This window comes from Danio aesculapii, chromosome 6 (genome assembly GCF_903798145.1).
Source record: "Danio aesculapii chromosome 6, fDanAes4.1, whole genome shotgun sequence".
Classification (NCBI taxonomy): Eukaryota; Metazoa; Chordata; class Actinopteri; order Cypriniformes; family Danionidae; genus Danio; species Danio aesculapii.
In genome coordinates this window covers 55,349,592-55,368,582 of record NC_079440.1, presented here as the reverse complement: position 1 = coordinate 55,368,582, position 18,991 = coordinate 55,349,592, and the positions used below count along the sequence as shown (strand labels likewise).

Sequence of the window (18,991 nt, the reverse complement as noted above, 5' to 3'; positions counted from 1 at the left end):
TCCACCACTTGAGAAGGGTCCAGAGAACACAGTCCTGTGAACTTTGGTTCTGACCAAAGTTGTTCCCAAGGGTTGATTATTGCGGTGGCCGGATTTCCAATTATTTATGGTGTTTTCTTACAGGGACATACATTTTAAAAAAAAGCTATTGGCGAGTTGATGTGCATTAATGTTATTTTCTTCTTTTATTTTATTAAAAGAAGCAGGAATCTCATGCTAACGACAGTACAAACCAGTATTGTTGTTTCAGAACATTTCAGACATGGACCCATAATGAATAAGTGGAGCAAAGCCACACCACATGCACAAACTTGATCTTCCATAGTTAAATTAATTTGATCAACAACATTTTCATGCTAGCAAGCATGTTTTTATGCAGGCTCACTGGCGGAGCAGTAAAGGCAAGACAGCGTTGTCACTAGGGTGGCCAGAGCGAACTTTGGAGAACACACAGTTAGAACATAGTATAAGTATGCGAATTGGGATGCAGCAACAGTGTTTTAAATGTGTGATTTCTGTGACAAAAGCAAAAACACTTAGAGCCTAGCAATCACTTAAAACACCCTAGCAACCACTCACAAAACCAATGCAACCAAAGTGAAACAGCTTAGTAGCCACATAGAAGACACTAGCAACCCCAATGCAAACTAACAACCACTTAAAGCACCTTAGCAACAGCCTAGCAACTAGGGTTGTTACGATACTAGAATTTGGAACCAATCGATACTGAAATTTTAAAAACGTCCATTTCCCGCTAACATTTGAGCGCGTTCTTAAACACCGCTGACTTGCCATTGTGTTCACATGCTCAACAGTAATGACTGTTACAGCGTAACAGTGTAACCACAGATACAGGGACACTGGAGTGTTTTATACCACAATTCATCAGCAGATCGCTCGTATGTCAGTTTATAGACAAAGCCAGCTGATTAATGTGACTTTAAAACATTCCAGTGTCCCTGTATCTGTGGATGCACTCAGTAAACAGCGGTGAGTTTGATGAACCGATGACCTCCACGACCAACCATAGTCATTTCTGTTGAGCACATGAACACAGTGGCAAAACTGCGCTGTTTAAGAACGCTCTCAACAGTGCTTAAATGTTAGCATCAGTGCATAATTTGTAAATTACGAGGTCCCAGAACAGATCGTGGTGACGGATCCGGCATGTTACCAGAGGAGGGAGAGGTGTCGCGAACGAAAGTTAAGAGCGGGGTAGGGGTGGTTGGGCTGCTGGTCACGGACAAATCTGAGGAGAGTTGGGGAGTCGCGGAAGAAAGTGAAGAGCCATGTGAGGAGGGGGATCGGTAAAATGAAGCCCTGGTTAGCGGGAAGTGGACATTTTTAAAATATCAATATCGATTGGTACCGAATTCCACCTATAATTCCACGAAGTAACCACCTATAATTACTTTGAACACACTACCAACCAAAATACAACCTACGGCAACAGTCTAGAAACCAGTTACAACCCTCCAGCAACCGTAGTACAACCTAGCAAACCACATTTTGAGTTTTCTCGCTTCAATCGTGCGTCAAATTTGCTTCATTTGTGTGTCAAATTCAATTCACAATAGAAGCGGATTCGCATCATGGGCGAAGCTTCTGTCTGCCCGGTGACTTTAGCTTTGTTGCTAAATCGCTAACATGGATTTTATTGAGAGAGTATCTGTGCTTTAGGTGCTTTAGGAAGGCTAATAAACAGCTTATATTTGTTTGGCGCCATGTCCGAGTCCACTAGCTCCATTCAGCATTCAGAGGTGCACCTAGTTCTGTGAGTTCATCAAGTTCTCCATAAACTATACCTGGATGATGGAAGCTTTCTGCTGTGCTTCCGGCTGAGCCAAACCAAGTTTGATGAGCTGTTGTCTGGTGTCGGCAAGAGGATTTCCCCTCAGGACACCAACAACAGGCCCTACATCATAATCACGCCTCTACAAGAGAAAGCTCCTGATTGGTTAACGCGGCGCGAATGTCTGTTAAAGTTCAGATTTTCCAACTCGAGTGATTCACGCGAAATGCGCGATACGTATGTTAAACGCGTCAAAATGCACAAAACACTCAACTCGCACTGCTTCATTCATGCAAATCGCGTCATTCGTGCTGCCTCATTCGCGCAAATTGCACCTCAGGATGCACCTCGCAGCTACTTAACATGTTAATCGCTGATGCTTGATGCTTTCTCTGTGTCTGGTGTGAACGCAGCATTAGAACACCTCTGGAAAAAATAGCAGCAGCCTAGAAACCATAATGCAACCTAGCAACAACCTAGCGATGACTGAGTACAACCTAACAACGTTCTGTCATCATTTACTCACACTTTACTTGTTCTAAACCTTTATGAAAAGAAGACATTTTGAAGAATGCTGGAAACCCGCAACCATTGACTTCCACAGTATTTGTTTTTCCAACATTGGAAGTCAATGGTTACAAGTTTCCAGCATTCTTCAAAATATCTTCATTTGTGTTCAACTGAAGAAAGAAGGTCATAAATGTTTGGAAACTTGAGGGTTAGTAAATGGTGAATTTTTGGGGGGGTGGGCTATGCCTTTAAGCTGGAGTATGCACATAATGTTTTTAAATGGGTTGCTTTATGTGCCAATGTTTAGTTATTTAATGCAGAAACGTAAAACAAATGAGCGTATATATTTAAGCTATTTTTTCTTCCATGTCTCTGAAGTCGATTCCATACAAATTTCCATCCCTGCAGTGTTTTTTGGAAGCCGGTCTGCTACCAGCCTGCGTCACAAGTTGCTGATAAAGCATGTGATCAAAATGCCAAGGACGATGTACAATACCACATTTAGCAGACTAGCAAACAGAATGAACCTTCGATGTGTTGTTTTAGTTGTTGAAAGTGCTGACTGCTTTATTTTGGTTTGCAACCATGTATTTAAAGGTGTCATGCAGTGGGACGTTTGCTCATGTGCTGGAGGAGAATGAACAGTCAGGCATATTGTGCTGCACAGGTGCTGCAGGGGGGAGGCGGTCGCATGAGGCCAGGTGCAGTGGGGCATGAGATAAGGGTTGATCACTCTATTTTTAAGTCTGCTTATGCTTAAAACATGAGTGTCTTACTTACTTCTTGTCTTGTTTCTAGTTCAAATATCTAACAATTCTTAAATAAAGAAGCATTTTATAGACAAGGAAAAAATATTGCCTCGTTTTCAGAAATAATATGTCAAAATTAAGTGAGTTTTTCCTTTAAACAAGTAACATAATCTGCCAATGGGGTAAGCATTTGGTCAGCATATTAGTCTTGTTTTCGCTTAGTTTTTTATGGAATAACAGAAACTTTACTATTAAGAATACAAACAACAACAAATATTTAACAAAAATCTGCTACTTAACAAACATTTCTAAGTATGTACACTACCTGACATAATAACTTGACTTCTAGTTGATCATTTGGAAAAGTGGCAGAAGGTGGATGTTTCTGATGAATCATCTGTTGAACTGCATCCCAATCATCACAAATACTGCAGAAGACCTATTGGAACCAGGAAATCAGTCAAGTTTGGTGAAGGAAAAATCATGGTTTGGGATTACATTCAGTATGGGGGTGTGTGAGAGATCTGCAGAGTGGATGATCAACATCAACAGCCTGAGGTATCAAGGCATTTGTGCTGCCCATTACATTAGAAACCACATGAGAGGGCAAATTCTTCAGCAGGATAGCGCTCCTTCTCATACTTCAGCCTCCACATCAAAGCTCCTGAAAGCAAAGAATGTCAAGGTGCTCCAGGATTGGCCAGCCCAGTCACCAGACATGAACATTATTGAGCATGCCTGGGGTAAGATGGAGGCAGCATTGAAGATGAATCCAATCTTGATGAACTCTGGGAGTCCTGCAAGAACGCTTTCTTTGCCATTCCAGATGACTTTATTAATAAGTCATTGCAGAGATGTATGGATGCAGTCCTCCAAGCTCATGGGAGTCAGACACAATATTCATTCTGTTCCCACTGCACCATCACTTTATATTCTATAGTGGACATTATTTCTGTTAAGTGACAAGACTTTTGTCTAATCAAAGTCAGACCTTACTGTCCTAATTAAATCATTAAAAATCAAGTCATGATCATATCTTATTTTGGTAAAATAAACGTAATCTAGAGGCCTTTGCCTTTCATATAAGCCACTTCTGATACCAAATGATCAACTAGAAGTCAAGTTATTATTTGTTTGTTATTTCTATAGAGAAATGTAATAATTTAAGAAACAAAATAGACTCTTTTTTGAAATTCATGTGTCCTGCATTGTAAAAAACTTTTCATGAAAACAAGCTTTTTATGTTAACTTATTTTAAAAAGCTAATCAGATCCCAGCTTTATTTAAGTTTATGTAAGTTAAAATAACTGAAACGACTAAATTTATTTAATGTAAAAATTTAAGGCAGAAACACATTCATGTGGTATCCAAAATAACAGGATTTTATTATTTGATGGCGAGGGTGGAATTAACCTGCCAATCTAATGAGATCCACCAATAGCAAAACCCAACCATAAAATCCAATCAATTCACAACCTGCAAAATAAAGGTTAAATAAAGGTATAACATATAGGTTATCATTTAAAAAAGCATTACCAAGAAGGAAATTTCCAATGTTTCCTGATTCAAACACAAACCCACAGCATTCAGTGTGATTAAAAAAAAGTAAGGAAAATGGCCAAAATTCAACAACAACAAATAAATAAATAAAAAACACATTAAATTCCCAATTGTATAGGAATGTGTTTCCTTCGCCTACCTGTGAGTCAGCAAAATGCATGTTAATACAATGTGGAAACAGGTCATGTGTCATATTAGGGAAGAAAATATATTGCGACTTTAAATTCATGTTTTCTGTAATGAGGATGTTAAAGTGTCAAAACAATATTCAGCTATGATTTCTCTCTTCTTTTCTTGTAGGTAATTCGTAAAGTGAACAAGCAGTATGCATGTCTAGACGTGGATGAACCCGTTTCTCAGCTTCATAAATGTGCTTTCCAGTTCCGAGGCAGCGACCACATGTACCTGTGCCTGTCTAATGAAAAAATCATACAGTTCCAGGTGACTTTTAGATATCAACTTGAATTGGATAAACTAATTTGACCAGCACAGTGGCTCAGTGGGTAGCACAATCGCCTCACAGCAAGAAGGTCGCTGGTTTGAGCCCCGGCTGGGTCAGTTGGCATTTCTGTGTAGAGTTTGCGTGTTCTCCCCGTGTTGGCGTGGGTTTCCTCCGGGTGCTCCAGTTTCCCCCACAAGTCCAAACACATGCACTATAAGTGAATTGGGTAAGCTAAATTGACTGTTGTGTATGAGTGTATATGGATGTTTCCCAGTGATGGGTTGCAGCTGGAAGCTGTTTTGCAACTGTGTAAAACATATGCTGGATAAGTTGGCGGTTCATTCCGCTTTGGCGACCCCTGATTAATAAAGAGACTAAAAGAAAATGAATGAATAAATGAGTTTGACCATTGTGTATAAGTGTGTGTGAATAAGAGAGTGTATGGGTGTTTCCCATCACTGAGGGTTCACGGGTGTTTTCAAAACTGCACTTTTTTCTATGCGGTTTTGCTGTTTGTCCACACAAAATCCGATGCTTTCTGAAAACTCCAGCCAGGGTGAAGATTTTCCAAAACTGCGTACAGTGTGGTCATGTGAACACTATAGAGTTTTCCCCTTATTTCGCCTCCTTTCTGATCGGCCAACATGGCTGGGTTCACACCAAACCAAATGCGGAAGATGCAAATGAGGCAACATTATGCACATTTGCAGTAAATGCATAGCATATTTCGTGTGGTTCACTCGCGGGGCGGTAATCCACCTGTTCTCACATTTGCATTAATTTATATGCAATTTACTCATGCGAATACTTAATTTCCCATTTGGTGTGAATCCAGCATAAAAGTGTCATTATCGCCCCCTGTTGGTTCGACGTGCACTTAACGCGCATCACTGTGCGTTTGTCATTTTTATAAAAACAAAAACAGGGAAAAACTCTGTTCGTGAAGATACCCATGTATGTGTGGACATTATTTTAATGTAATCTCAGCTCTGAAAGAACATTCACTACAAAACATATATACCAGAATAATTAGTGGTTCATTCCGCTGTGCCAAACACTGGCTACGTTAACATGGACATCAGTAATTTAATTATTTGCCTAATCAGAATAAGAATTTAATATGATAAAGGTGTTAACATGAGTTGCTTTTTGAATGTTTCTTTCATGAACCCGTTTACATGTTAGAGCACATAGTTCGATTAACATCATTGCGTCACCACGCTATCCACATTTTCTCCAGTTTTTCATGTAATTTTTGCTGTTTCATTTTTAATGTGTCGACTTTAACTGCAGTTTGGCACTTTCATTTTCATTCTGGAACATTTCATGCATGCCCCTGTGACAAACAAGATATTAGATGTAAGTATGAGCTGCTGGAAGAGTGTTGTTTTAATGGAGTTTGATAGCGCACAGCGAATGAGAAAAAACCTGTGCATTTCGCAATCCAGGTGTCTGTGGTCTTTCACTGACTCGGTAGGTGCAGAGAATAATGTCAAACAGTCGCGTTTGTAAAGACCAGGGTAATTCAATTAGTTTGTCATGGGGGCCAGTTCATGAAAATCATCCCAAATGAGGGGCCGGAGAGATGACTTGCAATATGAGTGATGACACAACAGCAATATAAGAGCCAATATGTTGTATTTTTGCTCCTTAAGACACCCACATTGTATTTTTCTACATTAAAATGTTAATATATTGTATTACATAATATCAGCGCATTGAACAATAGGCTTTTTTTTTACAATTATTCGAATGTTGTATTTCAAAGCACAACAAAAGCGCTGCATTGCTTAAGTAGGCTCCTTCTACATTCAGACACATTCATATGTGCTGTTTTGAACTGCATCACAATTATGGATGCAGCTATTATAGATTTTGGTTGTGCGATTAAACAGTCTGAAGAATAATCATGGTTTCACGGTTATCACGTGTAATGTAAATTTAAGCTTTATATTAGGTACGTATTTAAATGAACTGTTGTTATTATCTGTGTTCATACTGTACATACATACACTGTTACGGCGTAAGATGTTATTTACTCGGTGCATCTGGAAGGCGCGAGCGCATCGCTCCATTTGCGCACGCATATTGGCATATATTCTTACATTGAAAATAACGAACTTGCACGCGGAAAAGATGCGATATGTGAATGGCCTGCTGCTAGAGTTAATCCTGTATGTGTGCGTATTAGCCTCGGTGTATAAGCTCGGAACTTTAAACAACCGCACGGGTGGCATAACTTTGTTTAGTTGCAGCAGTTTCATTCCGTGCAACAGAAACGTGGCGTTGAGAAGCCTTTACGATTAAGCATCCAAATGTTTTCGGTTGCTCACACCACTCGCTTAATGTCAGGTGACTCATGCTCTGCACAGCCTTAAACTACAGCCTGTCATTTCAAAACTACAGTGACTGTTTTTTGACTGAACTAAATTTAATTTTGAAGTCTTGGTCACACTATTAGGAGAGCTGGAACAAATTGCTGAATAGCCCTGGTATAGACTATCCTGTCGCAAAATGCGGCGAAAAGTCATACATGACTATAATAATTTAATTGCGGTGTTTACATATCTGTGCTGGACTTCAATAATGAGACTAAAATCGGTATGCTCCACATGTCTTAATCCGATTTCTGTATAGTTCGATTATGACCTTAATCAGATTAATCAAAAATCTCTGTTTTACATGGTAGACTCTTACTTAAAGTATTGTCTTAATCGTATTAAAATCGGATTATTGGTGTCCATGTAAACGTACTCACTGATAAATAAGGGATTAAGCTGAAGGAAAGAGAGTGAGTGAGTGATATGAAAATTCTGTCAACATGTAATCATCCTCGTGTCAACCCTGCAGGCCTCTCCGTGTCCTAAAGAGAGTAATAAAGTGTTATTGAATGATGGATCCTGCTGGACGATTATTGGAACAGAGGTGGTTGAATACAGCTTCAGTGAGAGTCTCATCGGTCATCCTGCAACCATCAGCCCTGTGCCTGTGATCACTGGACTGGAGGTCAGAAATCAATGCTTGAAGATTTAAAGGCATACTTCACCCAAAAATGAATATTTACTCACCATTTACTACCTCAAGTGATTGTAAACGTGTATGAGTTACTTTCTTTTGTTGAATACAAAACAAGATATCCTGATGAATACTGGGGGAAAAAAGCAGCCATTCAGAGTAGGAACAAAAAGGCTATGGAAGTCAATGGCTGTTTTTTTTTTTCTTTTTACACTGTAAAAAATGTAGGGTTCCACACAATTCATTCATGTTGTTCCTACACAAATTGATCAAGTTAACAAATTTAAGTGGATTGACCCCCAAAATTGAGAGAAAAAGATATGTATTGTTTCAGATCATTTTAAATAAGTAGTTTTGAACAAGCAGCAAAAAGTGCACTCAAAAAATGAACTTCAAAGTGTTGACTACTATATTTAAACTCCCTTTGTCTGTACTTGATACTGTGGTTAACGTATGGTTAAAATTTATTAATTAATTAATTAATTAATTAATTTATTTATTTATTTATTTATTTATTTATTTATTTATTTATTTGTTTGTTTGTTTGTTTGTTTGTTTGTTTAATATTTATTTATTTACAATATTTTGTATTTTATTTATTTATTTATTATTCATTTATTTAAAGTATTTTGTATTTTATTTATTTATTATTCATTTATTTATTAAAAGAATTTTGTATTTATTATTTATTTATATAAAGTATTTTGTATTTTATTTATTTATTTATTTATTTATTTATTTATTTATTTAAAGTATTTTGTATTTTATTTATTTATAATTTTTTTATTTAAAGGATTTTGGATTTTTTATTTATTTAATTTTTTTATTTGTTTAAAGTATTTGTATTTTATTTATTTATTGGCATTTTGTCTTTAATTTATTTATTCTTGTTGGTCAATTTTTCTGTTTATCTTGGTACTGTCTTGTGATTATTCTCTGTGCTTTAAAATATAAAAATACAGTAAATATATTGTAAATATTATATTTTTCTAAAAGGAGCACTTTAGATGCACTTATTTGAATTGAAAGATTTAAACAAAAATTTGAAACAAAAGTCTATATTTAAAAAAATTCAACTGTGATCAAATAAAAAGTCTTATAATAATAATAATAATAATAATAATAATAATAATAATAATAATAATAATAATAATAAGACATTTTATTTATAATGCACTTTTCTTAAACTCAAAGCACTTCAAACGTTCATTCATATACACTAAACGTTTGAGTGTATTGCGGATAGCCCACAGCATGTCATTTGAGACACATCTATAAATGATTATTTTAAAGCCATTTTAAAGTCAAAATTATTAGCCTCTTTAAGCTATATTTTTTTCGATAGTCTACAGAACAAACCATCATTATACAGTAACTTTCCTAATTACCCTAACCTGCCTAATTAACCAAATTAACCTAGTTAAACCTTTAAATGTCACTTTAAGCTGTACAGAAGTGTCTTGAAAAATATCTAGTCAAATATTATTTACTGTCATCATGGCAAAAATAAAATAAATCAGTTATTAGAAATAAGTTATTAAAACTATTATGTTTAGAAATCTTCTCTCCGTTAAACAGAAATTGGGGGAAAAAATAAACAGGAGGCTAATAATTCAGGGGGGCTGATAATTCTGACTTCAAATATATGAGCTATTTTAACATGTTTTCTTTTTTATTTAGTTGAATGGAGGTGGACATGTGGCCATGCTGGAGCTTCATGGAGAAAACTTTAGTCCACACTTAAGGGTCTGGTTCGGCAACATGGAGGCTGAGACCATGTTCAGGTTAGCATTTATTTATAAATAACTTGATTATATCTGGGGCGGCATGGTGGCTCAGTGGTTAGCACTGTCACCTCACAGCAAGAAGTTGCTGGTTCAGGTCCTGGTGGGGTCAGTTGGCATTTCTGTGTGGAGTTTGCATGTTCTCCACATGTTGGTGTGGGTTTCCTCCGGGTGCTTCGGTTTCCCCCACAGTCCAAACACATGCACTATACAGTAGGTGAATTGAATAAACTAAAATGTAGTGTAGTGTAGTGTAGTGTGTGGGTGTGAATGTTAGTATGTATGGTTGTTTCCCAGTACTAGGGTGTGGCTGGAAGGGCATCCACTGTGTAAAATATGCTAGAATAGTTGCCGGTTCACTCCACTGTGGGAATCTCTGAAATAGAGACTAAGCCGAAGGAAAATGAGTGAATGAATGAATAAATTATATTCCCTTATTTTTTGTGCAGGGTTGTGGGAGATACGCTTAAATAATGGGTAACTTGTAGTTTGGAAAGCTAAAATAAATCTGAAAATGCCCAAATGTCAAACTGATTCGAAAACAATTGAGTTATAAATAATATGGCTCAAAGAGTAAATATATATTCTTATAAATTTTATATTATATTGATGTTAAAATATATATAAATATTTTTATAAATATTGGTAACAATACTTTTTACACCATGATTTACAAAATAAAAGACACAAACTAAAGCATAATTTAGTATAACAATAGTTTGAATACCAAAACATCTTGTCAGGCATATTTAGAACAAGAATAATTTAAACAACATATTAAATCATATGCGTTTAATTATATTAATGTCATTTTAAATCGTTAGAATTTCTCACTAAATTAGACACCTCATAGACAAGTTTAAACATGCGACTTACAATTTATTTTCATGGTAGACTAAATGTAGTTATACTACAACACCAACAAGCTCATGTACTAATTAGTTTATTTATTTACCACTACTACACCATTATACTGTCTAAAATTCCGTCACAGTTTAGTTGATAACATAGCTAGTTTAATTTGTTACATCAATGCTGTTCAAACCCTATTGATATAAACAGAAACACGTACTAAGGCTATCTGAGTTAAATACGATATGCTTTGTGAATGTGTGGTTTCAAAGCTTCTCCCTTTAGTTTATGACTTCCTCTTCCTGTACACCACAGGAGGTCCTGGTTAGCACATGAGTAGAGAATGAAATGTACTGTTGCAAAGCACAGAACTCATCATTTATCAAGTCACAAAGAACAACTATAGGAGAGTTAAACATGCTAAAAAGATCTCTCTGAGGGAGTAAAATTTTGAGATAACACAACATCAAAATGTCTTATGGTCAAGTGAGCTGCGGATAATTGAATAATGGTTCACAGCTTTGCTCCAACCCTAATCAAATACAGCTGATGCAACTAATCAAGGTGTTCAAGACTGCTAGAGGCTATTAAGCAGGTGTGAGTTGGAGGTGGTTGGAGGTAAACTTTGCAGAGCTACGGCCCTCTGGGAATTGAGCTTTAGAGCATTGGTTTAAAGGGATAGTTCACACAAAAATGAAAATTAACTCAATTTATTCTCCCTCGTGTGGTTTTAAACCTTTATTTTCTTCTTTAGCTTATTTATTTTATTTTTTAGTTTTTTCCGTTGAACACAAAAGAAGATATTTTGAAGAATGATGGCTGCTGGGACCCATTGACCACCATAGAGAAAAAAAAATCTATGGAAGTCAATGGGTGCCAGCTACCATTCATTCATTCATTCATTCGTTTATTAATTTTCTTTTGGCTTAGTTCCTTATTCAGTAGGGGTTGCCACAGCGGAATGAACCAACAATGGTTTAATGAGCCAACTATTCTGGCATGTGTTTTACGGAGTGGATGCCCTTCCAGCCAGCCTTTTGTGTTCAACAGAGGAAAGAAACTCAAATAATTTTCATTTTTGTGTGAACTATTCCTTTAAGCACGTCACTTTAGGCTGCGACAACAAAGTGATAAAAGACAACAGTGTTTAATAAACAATTGATAATTCATTCAATAAATAATGGAGTTTATTGAAGAAAAAAAGATTTAATACTAATAATTGACATCAATGCACAGTTAATTAATCACAGAATATTAAGATAGTTGCTCTTTATTACAAGCTTTCTGAAGTGTACATATTCAATTTATTTCCTGATTTGTATAAATCTGAATAAAGTATTCCTTTCTCTTTGCATACGTTAAACATTTTAGGATATTTTAAATATGTATTAAATGCTGTTAAAATAATTTTCTCCACATTTTGTGCAATTAAAACATTGGATAAAAACAGGTAACTGAAAATCACCTTCAAAATACAATATATACAATATATTGTAAATAACCTACAGCAAGCAAGTCAGGTTTTCTAATAGATATTGACAGCATTTAAAGGAGACCTATTATGCCTCTTTTGAAAAGACATAAAATAAGTTTCTTATGTCAATGGAGTGTGTATGTGAAGTTTCAGCTCAAAATATCACACAAATAATGTTTTATAACTCTTTGAAACTGCCCCTTTTAGGCTTTGAGTCAAATTGTGCCATTTTGGTCACTGTCGCTTTAAATTCAAATGAGATCCTAAAAGATGTATAATGTCTGTATAATGTTGCTGAGATTCTCTTCAGCAGGTGAAAACTCTAATGGCGGACGGCTGCTTCTCACTCAGGGCTGTCTGTGCTAACTAGGAAGAGATTGTCACTAATGGGCAAAGCTGTCCCCTCTGATGACACGTACAGAGGGGGAATTTCGATCAAAGTGTTTCTGCAGACTGTTTTCATCAAGTGTAATTATAAATAATAGATTTAATAAATTTTTACCATTAAAGGCTGGCTATATTCACAGACTTTTGCCACACAACTGTGTTTAAACCTCTTATAAAATTGATTTTTGCATAATAGGTCCCCTTTAAAGACGAGCTTTGTAAAATAAATATATAGATGTCCATAAAATACAAACATTTTGGATGTTATATTTCTACTAATCAGAAATAAGAGAAGTAAAACATGAAAAAGTGATCTTTTTCCAGCAGTGACATCCATGCATAAATTACAGTATACATTCTTTCTGAATTCTGCTTATCTAGTCCTGAACTATCTTTTATAAATCACAGTTAAAGGTGCAGTATGTAAGTTTGACACCCAGTGGTTGAACTAGGTATTGCATGCCTGGATCAAAACAAACGCAAGCGCAGGTTGCCATATTGAGGATCAACAGGAGCGAGTTTGCCGATCGAGCTTAAAGGCTGATTTAAATCGTGTTTCTGTATAAAAGCAACGGCACGTGATAGAAGGAATGTTTCCTGTATTAAAAGGAGTTTTTGTTCTAACAAACACCTCAAATTGATATATTAGACTGCTTCTATTTCGTACAGGTGAACAGCAGGATAAATTGACAATGATCACCTCAGGTACACCTCGTGTGCTTTATTCAGTGTTAAATGCTAATAATGTGAGTTTGAATGCCATTTTACATGACATTTATTGCCACACTACTGAAAGCAGCAGCAGATAGTTCACCTCAGATCTTCAAAATAAAATAAACTGATTAAAATTGAACTTAAGAACTGAGACTCAAAACTAACACATATCAGTGATTCAGCATCTACATTTATTATTGTTAAAGAGCTTTAAAGAGCCCCAATTATGGGTTTTAAAATATGAGCTTCCATGCAGTGTGTAACACAGCTCTAAGTGAATGAAAACATCCAGCTGAGGTTTAAATCGAAAAGTGTTGCATGTTTAAAACTATTGATTCTTTAGCTAAATATTTGACTCGGAGTCGAATAAAAGAATCGAGTTGGGTTCGGATCTTTTGCTTGATCGCATCAACGTAGATACGGTACATTACCAAATATGTACATCCAGTTCCGGTAAAATGGTCACGGGATAGATCATGACGTGAAGATGACGATCACTGACAGATGGAGATTCGGCTGCGGTGAAATAAAGGGTTAAAGTCCATTTTCACAACAACGCCACAGTATAGCCAACCTAGTGCTGTGTGTGTTCCTGTCATTTTTCTGATTTTTGATACAATAACCTACGCTGCAACACAGGAATCGTCAGCCGTTTCCTATTGAAGGAGCAGCAGAGACTATTATGTATTGGACTTTGTCAGACTTTGACAGGGACTGTGTCAGTAACTGTTACAGTACAAATGGACCAGTTTCTTCTTCCTCCAGATCATAACATGTAGGTGTAATAAAAATTGTTGCCTTGTTTTGTGTAGTTTGCAAATGCGTTTAATTGTGTGTTATAAGTTGTTATGGCCCGCACGGCTTGTAATCACGTATCTATTATAGATCAGTGCTTGTACTGTATCTCTCAGGTTAAATCTTTATGGGGCTGTTCACATATCGCGTCCAAAACTACGATAAAAATGTGACGCGTGCTTCTTCTTTTACCGATTTAAATGTGTTTCTGAACTGGTGATCCTCTGCTGTTTGTCTTTGCTATGGCCACCATCAGCTGTTCCTCAGACACGCGGCGTGGTCAATTTTCAAAATAGTTTGCCACTGTGTGGATTAATACTAAATGTGTGTCGTTGTTATTACGTGGGGTTTAACTGCATTGATTTATTGCATTCCGGCATTGGGCTCTCAAATACTCTCTGGCTGCTATTTCATAGCCGTGGTGAGCTTTTCTCTCTGTCCCATGCTGAACGCAGTCGACCAGTCGCAATAGACTGGGTCAGCAGACCAATCAGCGCAGATCAGCTTCGCTCTAAGGAGGGGTTTGGGAACAAATGAATCGCTGAACGAATCATATGGGAGTCGCTGGGATAATTAGGTAAAAATAAACGCATATTATAAGACAATGAAAGTGATTTTGACCTTGCACGCATATCAGCATGTTGTGGAGACCCCCTAAACCAAAATATGACCTTTTATAATGCAAAATAGGGGCTCTTTAATATGTAGTAATTAGATTAGAAACCTTACCATTTCGCTGGAGTGAAGTAAGTGCACTATTCTGTGCTTCTCAATGGCTGTATTTAAATTTCTGTCATATTTCGACTAGTGCAAACAGCCTAATTGCTCATCACTGCAAATCTCGTCACGTAGCGTGTTGTTAGGACATGAGATTACAATGTTACCTGCTCAACTAATGTATAACCTCATGTGGAACTCTGAATCTGCGTATCATTTAGAAGTCTGCTACTGTCCACCGGAGGTCGCATTTTGGTCACGGACACATGCTTTGAGAGTCTTTCTGAATAAATGAATGAATGAAGTACGCTGTTTTCCTCCAAGGCAACCCGGGGTGCTGTAATATAATTGGCTAAACTTGCACTGAGCGAGTTAAAAGAACCAAAACAAAGCAGTATATCTGACTTCAGCATTGCTTTTCAGATAAAACAAAGAATGTTCACTTAGCATGTGTCCTAAATATCTGCAAACATACTATGGTATTTTTAAACTTTAGAAGAGTCAAAAACTTACATACAGCAGCTTTAATTATTATGCAGCAAATAGACAGAAAACCAGCCTACTATTCATACAAAACATCTTCCTGTGCAGTAATTTTAGTTTGTTGTGTCCACCTTGCCGAGGCTCCAGGGATGCCTTGGTGCGACATTCCTGTCTCAGCAGGCTGGGGTGAACTGATGCTCTCTTTCAGGTCCTTGTAAGGATGTTCTCAGAGCAGTGGTCAAGTGTCAAATGTCAGGAAGGTCAGCGGCTGATCTGCAGCTGAAATGACTGCAAATTAGTGAGCTGTAACTTCCCTCTTCTTAAGTTACAGGCGGAAACCATTTATAAGATTCAGAGTAGAGTCAAAGTTCAGGCACTGCAGTGAATTACAATGATACAACAGTCGATGCGAGCTGCTAACAGATTCTGTGGTGACTGAAAGGGGGACTATTGTGCAAAAGTCACTTTTATATGTTGTTTGAGCACAGTTGTGTGGCAACAGTGTGTGAATATAGCCTGCTTATAATGGTCAAAATTAATTATTAGAATTTTTTATAATCACACTTGATAAAAACACAGAGGGGGAAAGCCCAATCTGTCCCTCATTAGCATAAACAGCCCTGGGTGAGAAGCAGAAGATAGTGCAAGAATGAATGAATGGATGGATTTATGGATGGATGGATGGATGGATGAGTATGGTTTAAACAACACTATAGTATTGACTATAAGTTACTATAGTATTTTTGTTTCACATGGGATGATAGTGAATGTATGCTATGTCATTGTCAGGTCCTCCAGGTCTCTGCTGTGTGTGGTTCCTGATGTGTCTATATTGAGTGGTGAATGGAGATGGACGAGGCAGCCAATCACAGTGCCTTTATCTCTGATCCGATTGGACGGTCTGATCTACTTGAGCTGGTTCTCCTTCACGTACACCCCAGAGCACAGCGCCAGCTCTCAGACCAGCGGCTCCACAGAGAGAAGTGCAGACTCAGACGCTCTCATAGACACCATACACCAGGAGTTCACACGCACCAACTTTCACCTGTTCATGCAGAGCTGAACACACATACATGCACAGACACAGACACATACACACAGACACAGACATGGACACATACACAAACACACACAAAAACACACATGCACGCACACATATACATATGTGCACACACATACACACACAGAGAGAGACACAGACATGGACACATACACAAACACAGATACACAAACACAGAGACACAAAAACACACATGCACGCACACTCAATCACACACAGAGACACAGACATGGACACATACACAAACATAAATACACAAACACAGACACAAAAACACACATGCACACACACTCATGCACACGCACACACATACACACACACAGACATGGACACATACACAAACATAAATACACAAATACAGACACAAAAACACACATGCACGCACACTCATGCGCACGCACACACACACACACACACAGACATGGACACATACACAAACATAAATACACAAACACAGACACAAAAACACACATGCACGCACACACACACATTCATATGTGCACAAACACACAAAGACACAGTCATGGACACATACACAAACACACAGACACAAACACTCATGCAAAAACACACACACACACACAGAGAGAGAGAGAGAGAGAGAGAGACAGACATGGACACATACACAAACACAAATAACAAACACAGACACAAAAACACACATGCACACACACACATACACAAACACAAACAGGTTTGTTTCCTATATTGGTGAGGACATTGCATCAAACACACACACGCATAGACACACACGCAAATGTGGACAAACACAGATACATGCACACGCACACAACACATATGGCACACACACCTCATGCGCACACAACAGACTCACACACACACAGGTTTGTTTCCTATTTTAGTGAGGACATTACATAGGGACAGTCACGCACACATGCATAGACACACACTCAATTGCAGACACACACAAACACAGATACACACACACTTATATATATATAAACTTAGACACACAGACACACACACGCATAGACACACACTCAAACGCACATATACACAAACAGACACACACACACAAACACGTATGCATGTACACAATTGCACACAAACAGGCACACACATATGCATACACACACATACACACACACACACACACACACACACACAGATACACCTTTCCTTTATTAGTACGGACATTTCACAGGCTTCCATTGTTTTTATATGAGGTTTATGATTCTGTCTGTGGCCAAACACACTCTACACCCCTGAACCAAAACCTCCAACACAAACAAGAGCACATCATCAGATACAGATAAAAACCATGCTCTGGCTAATTACTCATTTTTCATCCATGAGGACCAGTAAAACGTCTTCAATAGTGGGTGTTTTCATAGTCACTTTATAAATGAGGACAATTGAGACCTCACAAGTGAAGCTAAACCTGTACACACACACATACGCACACATACACACACCAGGGCAAATACTCATGTCAGATTAGGGCCATTCCTGGCTCACATTCTAACCTGTTGTTAACACTTACACACAGGAGGAAAATCTCCCAGCGTGTGAGCACTTGAGTTTAGGAAGCTTTTAAAACACTACAGAAGGCTCTGACACTGAGGAATGCTGGGTCAGGCTCAAACAAGACAACTGGACTCATGACCTCTGTAAATCTCAGAAAAACGCCTGACCCTACAGCATCACCTTTCAAAAGCTTTTGTTTTCTGCTGTCTCTATATGCAGCATCTACACTCGAATCTGTGAATTGAGTGTTGTGGCATTGTCCGTGTTCACATTCAGTACATACTAAAAACCAAGTGGCTAATTCGTACAAATTCATACGAGTTCAGTCGTACGAAATTGTACGATTTTAAAAAGGAGGCGTGGCACCTAACCCCACCCCTAAACCCAACCGTCATTGGCAGATGAGCAAATCGTACTAAGTTGTACGAGTTAGATCGTACGAATTCATACGAATTAGCCACTAAATCAAAAAGTTACGAATTGCCGTGAGATTGTGTTGGAAATCAATACGTTTGTTATGGTAAAGATGCATTAAACTTATCAAGCATTACTGTATAGATGTTAGATTATACTACACATAAATGCTGTTTTTTTAACATTCTTTCTATAAAAGTATCCTGAAAATACAACCATTCTGATTACGTAGCCCCTATATGCATTCTGGAGGAGCGCCAAATACATGCCAGCCAGGAGCTACGTTTATTTGCAGAGGCTGCTGTGTACACTTTTTGAGATCTCAAATTTCTCTCGCGAGTGCCATTCGCACCTTCTGTTCTCAAAGTAAATCCACCTGAGGGCCGCTGTCGGACTGACTGACTGACCCGACAGACCGTTTACCCCCACCCACCCCCTTCCCTAAACCCAACCGATAGTGTTTCAAAAGCACCGATTGACCCCGCCCACCAACTTCCTTAAACCCAAGCGAACAGTGTTTTGAAAAGCAGTCCAGAAAAAGAAAGTCCTCTCAGCAGCCTAATTTTTTACCATATTCACCCTGTTATTTACTTGTTTATTTAATTTTTTGGCTTTTGTTTTTGCTCTTACCCCCTTTCTGGAACCATTCTTTGTCGGACTCAAACCCCATCACCGCAGTCAACACCTCTCTGCGTCTCAAGTCTGCAGACATACGCAGCAAGCCACTAGATAAACCAACACAATCTCACGGCAAT

The 18,991-nt window shown here is 37.8% G+C and overlaps 1 protein-coding gene across 1 annotated transcript in view; it reads left to right on the top strand.

Moving 5' to 3' along the window:
• rbpjl (recombination signal binding protein for immunoglobulin kappa J region-like) overlaps positions 1–17,120 on the top strand; it is a 30,432-nt gene extending 13,312 nt beyond the window's left edge. Inside the window, exons 7-10 of the mRNA XM_056459168.1 lie at positions 4,912–5,052; positions 7,904–8,059; positions 9,749–9,852; positions 16,064–17,120. Of these exons, the coding sequence (XP_056315143.1) occupies positions 4,912–5,052; positions 7,904–8,059; positions 9,749–9,852; positions 16,064–16,337 (675 nt within the window). The 3' untranslated portion in view covers positions 16,338–17,120. The remainder of the gene's footprint in view (positions 1–4,911; positions 5,053–7,903; positions 8,060–9,748; positions 9,853–16,063) is intronic.
• The last annotated feature ends 1,871 nt before the right edge of the window (positions 17,121–18,991 follow it).